The sequence below is a fragment of the Sinocyclocheilus anshuiensis genome, unplaced genomic scaffold (genome assembly GCF_001515605.1).
Source record: "Sinocyclocheilus anshuiensis isolate Anshui unplaced genomic scaffold, SAMN03320099.WGS_v1.1 scaffold902, whole genome shotgun sequence".
Classification (NCBI taxonomy): domain Eukaryota; kingdom Metazoa; phylum Chordata; class Actinopteri; order Cypriniformes; family Cyprinidae; genus Sinocyclocheilus; species Sinocyclocheilus anshuiensis.
This window is the reverse complement of record NW_015537974.1, coordinates 209,397-219,861: the sequence shown is the minus strand read 5'-3', so window position 1 is coordinate 219,861 and position 10,465 is coordinate 209,397. Positions and strand designations below refer to the sequence as shown.

Sequence of the window (10,465 nt, the reverse complement as noted above, 5' to 3'; positions counted from 1 at the left end):
AAAAAAAAAAAAAAAAAAAAAGAAAAGAAAATATTTTAATATCCAAATATTATGCAGTTCACCTTTGCAGTTTTGCAGTAATAATCTTCTGTGCTGCTAATTTTTTCCTGCTCGTTGCATCATTAATTGTTAGAGTAAATTCTAATTGTGTGTGTTTAAATGCATTTGGGAATTGAGATTGAGAATGGAAATGGCATTTGTGCTCCCGAGGGATTTCCCTGTTCTTTATTATAAAGGAGATTTTCTGCAAATTTTGTGGCTTTCACTCTCTTCTGCTCTTCTGTTTTATATTTTACATTCTACCCCAAAGCAGCCCAAAATCACCTCCTTTTCATAGGTTGCCATGGAAACCCAAGCCCATGTCAAGAGGGAAGAGAAAATTACCAACCAGTTTTAGGGTTTTTAATTCGAGAACCTTTAGACTAACAAATATTCAACATCTCTCAAGGAGAGGACCCTGATTCTAATTGTCTAATTATCATCTCTGAATAATGAGTACTTCTTGAAAATGTTTGTGTAATTTGACAGGGCTTGTTTACACCATTAAAGATTGGTTTGAATGCTTTTAGGAACCTGCTTGTAATTTTAAATTTAGATTAAGACCGCTTATTGAGATAAAACTATGTCCTAACTGCTGCAGACAGTTTTATTCATACATTTAGCGATTTTCTGTGGTCTTATTCTTGAGCCATCAAAATGATTCACAGGCCTCAATTCCTTCTCTCTGAAGATATTGATTTAGAGAATGAATTTATTAATGTATTTTTCCTTGTATAAAGGTTCAAATGTCCCAGTTTGTTGCATTAAGGCTCTTGCTGTCTACACCTAAAGGTGAAGTGTGTAATTTTTGCATCAGGCAAGACCAAACAGGTAGTCCCGCCTCAAACGTGTGCCATTGATTGAGCTAGAGGAAACAGAGCAGTCTTTCAGTGTTTACAATCTCTCGAAGTCATTTTATGAATGGCATATAGTTGACTTATACTTGTTAAACTTGTATAGGAGGAAGTATTTCATCATCTCAAAAAAATCACACACTTCACCTTTAAGGGTTTGTAATTAATGTTGTATTTTAATTACAAGTCATTGTATTTTGTCTTTGCAGGCTAAATCCCTGCGGAAACTGATCCAGCAGACTTTTAAACAGTTCGCCAATCTGAACGACGAGCAGTGTATCCTCAAGTTCTTTGAGATCCTTTCACCTATATACAGATTTGATAAGGAGTGTTTTAAATGCGCTCTCGGGGTGAGTTGAGTTTAGATGGTAATTAATTCACTTCATTAAAATAAAGACACAAGTCATTTACATGTATTAACCCTCCTGATTTATTATTTCTGCCTTAATGGTGATAGACTTCTTTAATGGTCTGCAGTGCCCTCTGTTGGCTGAAAGATGAAGAATTTCTCCATCCTTTCTCAATATATTCCTACACTGTAGTTTTTAGTTGTTCATTTCTTTTTTAAAATAGTGCTCATAAGTAATTATTCATCACTGGGAGGGGAAAATCCATTTGCATTGTATTTACCAGTTTGTGTGTGTTTCATGAAGTGTTTGAGTTGAATGTGTCTGCTGTTGTGTGTGATAGTCGAGCTGGGTGATATCAGTGGAGTTGGCCATCGGACCCGAGGAGGGCATCAGTTATCTGACAGACAAAGGCTCAAACGTAAGTAGTGTACAGTCCGATGGATTGATAGACAGTTGGACAGTGAATCTAATGTCTGTATCTGTTTCTTTGTAGCCAACACACCTCGCTAACTTCACACAAGTGCAGAGTATCCAGTTCGAGGAGCGAGACAGGAAGGGAATGCTGCAGTTAGACGTGGCTGGAGCACCTGAGGTAACATCCACACTTTTTTCAGTGTATCATTTTGTCTTGTGTGGTTTTTATACATGGATATGGTGCAGTTTGGGACCTGTGTGTTCTTGTTAAAGCCTCTGACAGTAACAACTACAGCACTGAACACAGCGGAGAACATGGCCGATCTCATTGATGGTTACTGTAGACTTGTTAACGGAACTTCTTCATCGTTTATTGTCCATGTACAGAAAGGTGAGACCACAACACGCACACACAAATATAAATATTTATTCAGGAAAGCGCATTAAATTGATCAAAAGTGACAGGAAAGACATTTATGTTACAAAAGATTTCCATTTGAAATAAATGCTGTTTTTTAACCTTATGTTCAACAAAGAATCCTGAAAAAGTGTTTCAAAAGAACATGATTTCAAGCAAAATATTAAGCAGCAGATACGTTTTCAACTTGAACACTAAATCAGCATATCAGAATGATTTCTGAGGGATCATGCGACACTGAAGACTGGAGTAATGGCTGCTGAAAATTCAGCTTTGCAAAATTAAAATATATGTAAATAGAAAACAACTATTTTAAATGTTAATATTTCACTATTTTACTGTTTTTTTTTTCTCTTCTAAATTTTATTTCTCAATGTTTGTCAACAGAAGGAGAGAGAGCTCTTCCATCTATCCCAAAAGCTCCAAAGTAAGTTGCAAAACTCCGACCCTCAGGTATCCTTCCCTTTTCCAACAATTTTTCGTTAGATCGATTCAGTTCGCCCTGTTCTTGCTCTTTTGGCCTCTTTGGCTCAAACATGTGGAATCTCTCAGTGTACCCTTAACTAATGTGACCCGCAGCCCAGCTCCCATTAACGTGACTGTGGTAGTGCCCATCTGTTATGCCATCCCCCGCACACGCTAATGGAACAGACCAGCTCAATGGCTTCAGCACAGATCAGTGTGGAAAAGGTCATGCTGTGATTAAGTTTGATTGAAAATGTACACAATTCATCTTCTTCAACCTTTATCTCACAGATCGGCAAACCATGAGAAAAGATTGCAAGGAGTCCGGGCCAAAGCCATCTCCATTTCAGGTAAGATTCATCTAAGAGGACATTATCATTGATAATGAACTTAATCCTTAACTAATTCCAACCATGTTGTGTAACCCTCTGATGTTTTCTACGCTTAATTCTGAGCTGTTGTGCTAGTCGAAATGAATGTCTGTTGCTTTGTTTCTAAAATGCTGCTCAGCCCTGTAATTCTAAAATACTCTCAAACCCTGTTGCAGTTTACTGTTGTGTGTGTGTAAGACATGTTTTGCTTGCATTATGGGGACTGAATGTCCCCACAAGGATCGTTAAACCTGAAGTCATCTAAATTACATGGGTCAATGGTCCCCACAAGGAAAATGGCTTAATGAAAGTACTAAATAATGTCTTAATAAAAATGCAAAAAGGTTGTGTGAGGTTTAGAGGATAGAAAATATCATTAGCTCAGTGTAGTAACAGTAGCTAAAGTCACTGGAAAGTCCCCACCTTGATAGTGCATGTGTTTTTAATATAACCTAAAGAATGAGAATGCAAATTTTCAAGATCTTTTTGTTGATAATAATGGTTTGGGGCTTTATTTCATTGCATTGTGTAACAGCCATGAAATACTCTTTCGTTCTGTTGCCTCTCCTCAGTAATGTCTTTTGATAAAGACATTAATCTAATGCTTTCTCTTTCTCTCTGTCTCTCTGTCTCTCTTTTAATTCTTTTGCATGCTGATTGGATCCACAGATGATATTGGTGGGGATGGTAAAGTCCAATTTTAATATGTCTTATTGCTTGAGCGGGGCAAGTTATTGAATATTCACAATATATGATCTTGTGATCATCTTGTGATTTTCAACAGTGATTTTCTGGGTGATAAAATACAACATTGTGAATATCCCAATGATTCTAATGCACATTTAAGTTTCCTATAGGTACTAGTTTTAGTATTAGAGTCCATTTTTTTCTTGTGACTTGAGAATAACTTTAAATTTAAATTTAAATTCAAAAATGTAAATTTCAGTTGCAAAAATTTCTTTAGATTTTTTTTTTCTCTGAATCAGTTCAAAACTGATTTGCTCCATTGCTCAGAAATGTTCACAAAAGTCTCTACATGGTTTTTTTATACTTACAATAAAATGTTGTATTGAAACATATTTATAGGTAGGATAGTACAGTTAATTACTTTATTTTTATGAATATAATTGAAAAGTCTTAATGATATTTCCAAATTGAAAAACAAGTTGGAAAACATGCCTTTTAAAGCAACATGTATATTAAATATCACCAAAAGGCTAAAAAAAATATCAGTTTTAATATATTTTAATCATTGTATTATTATTTTATAGTTATATATAAGATGAATAAATTTTTTAGCTATATTGACCAGTCATATTGCTTCAAGTGAATTGCTTCATGCAATTGAACACTAACTCAACACAAGATTTATTTCTCAGAAATGAGTGCAAAAAGAATGTTAAGTATAAATCAAAGTGAGCTGAAGTTTCTCCCTCTAGAAGAACTAATTTCTGAAACTTCAGAAGAAATGTGAACAGTTGCTTGCTTCAATGTTTTTCTCTTTGATAGCACAGTTTAAGTGCATTCAGTTCGCATGTTTCAGCCCTGTGAACTCAAGAAAAACAAAATACCTAGGTGTGTATCTGATCTCTCGCAGCAGTAGCTTACAATGGAATTTGATGTTTTGATCTGGTAAAACTAGTAAGCTTTGCCACGTTGGAGACTTTATCTACTGAAAACACACATCCCTTTCTCTCACGGTAAGGGGAAAGTGTTTGCTCTCAGCATGCCACTCATGGGACTTCACTGACAGTCAATATGAGCTGTCAAAATCTGTTGGCTTTTGCCGCATTGCAGCATAGAGAATATTTGACAAAACATTTTTCCTTAAAACCAGACAGGACAGACACAAAAGCTGTCAAATTACCCATGAGTTCATCTGTTTTCCCCAATGATACTAATGCTTCGGACAGAAAGTTCCCCCCCTCAGCCAGATGTACTCGCTCTTTAAACACACTCAGATATCACAGCTGTGTGGATGTGATCGAAGCCAACTCAAGCTCCTGCAGAATACATAGACACGGTAACACTTTTAAACTTAGCACTGCAGCGTTAATGGGGAAGAGACGACATGTGTAATTGCCTAAGACTGTGTGAGAGCCGGAGATGAGAAAACGTGGGAACATTTGGACTTAAAATACTGTTTTCCCTTTTCAGAAACAGACGACTACGCTGAGATCATAGACGAAGAGGACACATACACCATGCCTTCCAGTGAGTATCACAGGTTCATACTGATCTCAGACCAGTATTATGGTGCTTTGGCTTAAAATCACTGTAACACTGATTGTACAAGCAAAAATTAGATCATTTTGAATTGTATACAGTGAATATTTCAGTATGTCTTAAATGACTTGAAGTCTTTAAATCTGGAAGATAAATGGGTTCTTCTACACGACACCCTTGTATGCATTAGTTCAGCCGTTCAATATTCTAAAAGCATCCTCTAAAGCAAATATATCACTCTACACATTTTCCTAACCTACTTCTTATTATCTACCTGACTTTTGAACACGCTGTTTGGCATCACAGACGCAGAAGCTCTTGAGACGTTTATAGCTGCTTGAGTCGGTGTCGCTTTCTGCTTAGCTGTTCGTTTAGGTCTGAAACTGAACTCTAGAGTAACACGGTGTTCAGTTTTGTCTCTTCCTTTCTGTGCGCTTGGGTCTCAGTCAAACATCATTTGCTTAGTGTGGGCTTGAGTAGAGGAAGCTGTATTGTAAAGTAATAATAGAACTAATTCCATTCATTGACCAGCACTGGGCACATGGACGCTGTGCCATGTGCTTAATGGACACATGAGAAAGACATAGTGCAGTGGTGAGCATGCACTGAAATGGATATGATGTTAAATGTCCATTTTATAAATGGAACAATCATTTAGCTTTGTCATGTTGTTATTTTGGGTAAATTATTTAGCAAATTATTGGAAAGAAAGTCTTGTCGCTGCAAAGACTTGAACCTGAGCATGTGCACTATTGTTGTGCCATGTCTTGGAGAACATTTACCTTATTTGATCAATTTATTTAATATATGTTTTATTAATATTCTTGTACGTTTGTAATCTGAAATCATCTTTTACTGGAACAACATTTTTTATAGTAAAGCATTTTTAGGGTTAAATTACAGTAGTATAAAATGTACATTTTATTAGATATTTCTTTATTACAATTTTACTTCTTTTTTTGTATACCTGAAATAAGATATTGTTCATACATTTATCTAACCTTCTTGTGGCATTTCATGTTATTGAAATAATATTGATATATCAATAAAATTGTAAGTTTTATTATTAAAGGTTTGATTTGTATTTTAAATATTTTATATTTCATGTGCCTTTTAATGTTTTAAATACATTAATTTTTTAATCAAATTAACAAGTTTTTACCCCTGTAATACAGATTTCACTGCTACACAGGATATTATTTTTTATTTACCAATTTGCTCCACAAGCAGTATTGTTTTTAAGGAAATTATGCTGTTTAATATTAAATAAGTTGCTCACAACTATGAAATGAACATATAAGTGTTAAAATCACTGGGCCTTAATAACAAGATTTGTTTGGATTTTGTAAACATTGCTTTTATTAATAAAAATGTCCTATTATAAAAGGAAATAATTATCAGTTAATGGTGACCTTAATGCTATTCAGTGTTATATTTGCCACTTTGTTTTCTCTCGTTATTGGCACAACAGAATATTATGGACTAGATGAAGGTAAAGCTGTTTCTCCTGCTGTTTTCATTCCCTTTTCTCCACATGCTTGAGACTTCATGTGTGACGGTGGGGCCTGTGTGTTGCTTTTGCTTTGCCTGTTTGTGTTTCTTGTGGTTGAATCTTTATATCTTTCTTCATTTACTGATGTTGTAAACAGAAATAATTGTTTTTTTTGGTTTTATACACATATGCAGAATTTTAACTGACACCTTCAAGTTCCAATTAAGGTGCTCCGAACTGGCTTTGACACTTTTACATATGGATGTTCAAAGAGGTTGTTCAAGTGATTATTGATTTGTTCTTCTTAAAGGGATAGTTCATCCAAAAATGAGAATTATATCATTATTTGCTGAAACTCAAGTTGTTCCAAACCTGTAAAAATGTCCTTCTTCCGTTGAACATAAAAGAAGATAGTTTGAAGACCATCAGTAACCAACAGTTGCTCATCCCCATTGACTTCCATGGTATGGAAGAAAGTACTATGGAAGTAAATGGGAACCAAAAACTGTTTGGTTTCCCACATTCTTTTTTGTTCTCAGTAGAAGAAAGAAATTCACACATGGTTTGGAGCAACTTGAGTGTGACTAAATGATGAAAGAATTTTCTTTTTTTGGTGAACGGTCCCTTTAATGAAGAACCATTAGTATAATTTCTTTACTGAGTCTTGTATGCATTTTTGATTGATAATTGGGTTGCTATGGCATGTATGGGATGGATTCTATATTGAAAAGCATACTGTATATGTACTGATACAGACAGACTGAAGAATTGCATGGTGTCTTTTCTTTTTCTGAGTACATGGTGGAAAGTGGCTTGAGATAATCATTTATGAAGTGGTATTTTTAAGTGTTTGTTGAATGGGTCCATTTTGTCTTTCAGCCAGGGACTATGAGATCCAAAGAGATAGAATTGAGCTGGGACGCTGTATCGGAGAGGGCCAGTTTGGAGATGTCCATCAAGGGATTTACATATGTCCGGTATAAATGACTTGATTAAATTTTATTAAATTATTTAACTGTGTGTTGTTGTTGTGTTAACTTGTGTATAACTTATTTATTTATACTACTGTTCAAAGGAAGTCTATTATGCTCACCAAGGCTGCATTTATTTGATCAGAAATACAGTAAAATTTATTTAATTAATTTAATTTAATTAATTTATTTATTTATTGTAAAATTTAAAATATTGTGAAATATATTACAATTTAAAATAACTGTTTTCAATATTAATATATTTTAAAATGCAATTAATTTCTGTGATGGCAAAGCTGGATTTTCAGCAGCAATTACTCCAGACTTTAGTATTCAAAAGAACAGCATTTTTTGAAATGTATTTATTTTTTTGTAACAATGTAAAAGTCTTTACTGTCACTTTTGATTGAATGCATCCTTATTGAATAAACGTATTATTTTTAAAAAAATGTTTATTTAGTCTATATTAAAGTATGAATTACTCAATGGTATGATGATGATCAGAAATGACTTTGCAAGAAATACTAATGTTGTATTAATCTGAAAGCTTTACGGAAACGGTTATTAAAATGCTTTTTCTTTCTTTTGTGCTGTCAGGAGAACCCAGCTCTTTCTGTGGCGATAAAGACGTGTAAGAATTGCACCTCGGACAGTGTTCGAGAGAAATTTCTCCAGGAGGCCTGTGAGTGTCAAATCACTGATACCCAGCAGCCTGTAACAGCACTGCATGTCTGCGTCATTCCCATGGCTGCGTCCATCAGCATTCCATCACTGTAATTGAGAGGAATGTTTTGGTTAGTTGGTGCCGAAACTCCAAACATTTTCAGGATGTGGAGTTTGTAAGAGCACAGCTGTTGGCTTTTGTACACCCGAACAGGTGCTGGTATGTGTGTGAGAGTGATAGTGAAGAAAAGGTCAGACACTAATAAACAGGACATGATGTTTTTACTACAGCTTTTAGATCCTTCACAGATAATTTGACTTAACTGTATAATTCAGTTATTTTGCCTGATTTACGTAGATACACATATGATGCACATCCCACAATTGGGAAAATCACAAGTGCTGAAAACTGCAGCCTTTTGAAAAATGCACATACAGTGGGTATAGAAAAGAATCACCCCCCTTTAAAATAATCATATTTTGTTGCTTTGCAGGCTGTAATGAAGACGGACACAGTTTTTGTTTTATCCAGCTGTATTTACTCAGTGCAATTTATAACATCCAAGTGAAAGCTAACATTTCATTTCAGGCTGCAAAGCAACAAAATGTGATTATTTTAAAGGGGGTGATTGTTTTCTATACCCACTGTATCACCAGGTTTCACACTGGTTTTGTTTCAGGACTCAGATTTTACTGTAAACAAGAAGTTGTGACATTTTTATACATACTATGAGAATAATATATTATACTTCCATTATACTTTGAGTTCTTCCATTTGGGGTCGACAAGATTTCTTAATGTTTTCAAAGTCTCTCATGAAGTCACTCATGCTCACCAAGGCTACATTTATTTGATAAAAAATACAGTAAAACAGTAATATTGTTACATTTTATTACAGTTTTAAATAACTGTTTTCTTAATTTTTTTTAAATGCAATTTATTTCTTTGGTGACAGCTGAATTTTCAGCAGCTAGCATTTTCTCCAGTCTTTAGTGTCAGAAATTATTCTAATAATTATTCTAATTTGGTGCTCAAGAAACGTTTCTTATTATCAGTGTTGAAAACGGTTGTGCTGCTTAATATTTTTGTGGAAACCGTGATACATTTCCCCCCAAGATTCTTTCATTAATAGAAAATTCAAGAGAACAGCATTTATTTGAAATAAATATCATTTGTAACAATCATTTGTCTTTGCTGGAAAAAGTCAGAACCCTGATGTTGGACTAATTTTGTCTCTGTGTGTTCCTGCAGTGACCATGCGACAGTTCGATCACCCACATATTGTAAAGCTGATTGGCATCATTACAGAAAACCCAGTGTGGATCATCATGGAGCTGTGCACGCTGGGGGAGGTGGGTTTTTTCTGATGGCAGGTAATCTGGGTTATGTGTAACAGTTTGATTTGGGTTTGAGGGAGGGGACTGAACACGTCTTAAATCTTCAAAGGAACGTGACTTGATATTAAACCTATTAAACTCAAGTTATTCACAAAGATGGCAGCCGGGTTAAGGCTGGAGGAATCCATCATGACTGCTTGTCTCATAAACCGGCCATAAATGCGTAGTAAAGATGATTGCTAGCGGTGGCTGTTTGTCATTGCACGTCTCTGATGATTCAATCCAACTGAGACGCTCTGTGCGCATAGGGCTTTCAGATGGAAAACTATTACCTGATAAATAGCTAAATAAAGGTCTGATTTAGTTTTAGCAGGGGTCCTGCATCAACATAAACCAGTTGAACCAGTTTTTAACTCCAAGGCCCAAGACAGTATTCAAAGACCCTCCTATCTAAGCTGATATGAACCTCTGGGACTTCAGTTGTGATAAAATTAATTAACTCAAAATATGTCAGTTGTACATTTTCATTTTAGTGTTTTTTTAGCATTTTAATTACAATTGTTAATATAACTAAATGTAAATAATTTTAACACTTAAAGGGGCTTAAAATTAAGTTTGATGAGGCCCCTAAGTGGGCCCCGGACTCCTGGTTGAGAAACCACTGACGTAAGACCATGTTTACACCTGGTGTCGATATCTGTCTCAGGTGATCTGATAAAAGATGGGCGGCTTGCTGTTGTCACCTGGGGTCAAAAAAAAATAAATCATAAGACAAAAACATAAGAAAATGTAACGCATATTCAAGTCTTATTAAATTCAAATCTTTGTAAAATAATACCTTAAAGTTAAGATGCTCCAGTTTGTC

The 10,465-nt window shown here is 35.0% G+C and overlaps 1 protein-coding gene across 1 annotated transcript in view; it reads left to right on the top strand.

Moving 5' to 3' along the window:
* Positions 1-10,465, top strand: part of LOC107672068 (focal adhesion kinase 1-like) — a 76,314-nt gene that overhangs the window by 39,497 nt on the left and 26,352 nt on the right. Inside the window, exons 9-20 of the mRNA XM_016465166.1 lie at positions 1,103-1,243; positions 1,584-1,661; positions 1,737-1,835; positions 1,931-2,048; positions 2,463-2,502; positions 2,832-2,890; positions 3,581-3,598; positions 5,069-5,125; positions 6,609-6,629; positions 7,509-7,606; positions 8,198-8,282; positions 9,515-9,615. Coding sequence (XP_016320652.1) covers positions 1,103-1,243; positions 1,584-1,661; positions 1,737-1,835; positions 1,931-2,048; positions 2,463-2,502; positions 2,832-2,890; positions 3,581-3,598; positions 5,069-5,125; positions 6,609-6,629; positions 7,509-7,606; positions 8,198-8,282; positions 9,515-9,615 — 915 coding nt within the window. The remainder of the gene's footprint in view (positions 1-1,102; positions 1,244-1,583; positions 1,662-1,736; positions 1,836-1,930; positions 2,049-2,462; positions 2,503-2,831; positions 2,891-3,580; positions 3,599-5,068; positions 5,126-6,608; positions 6,630-7,508; positions 7,607-8,197; positions 8,283-9,514; positions 9,616-10,465) is intronic.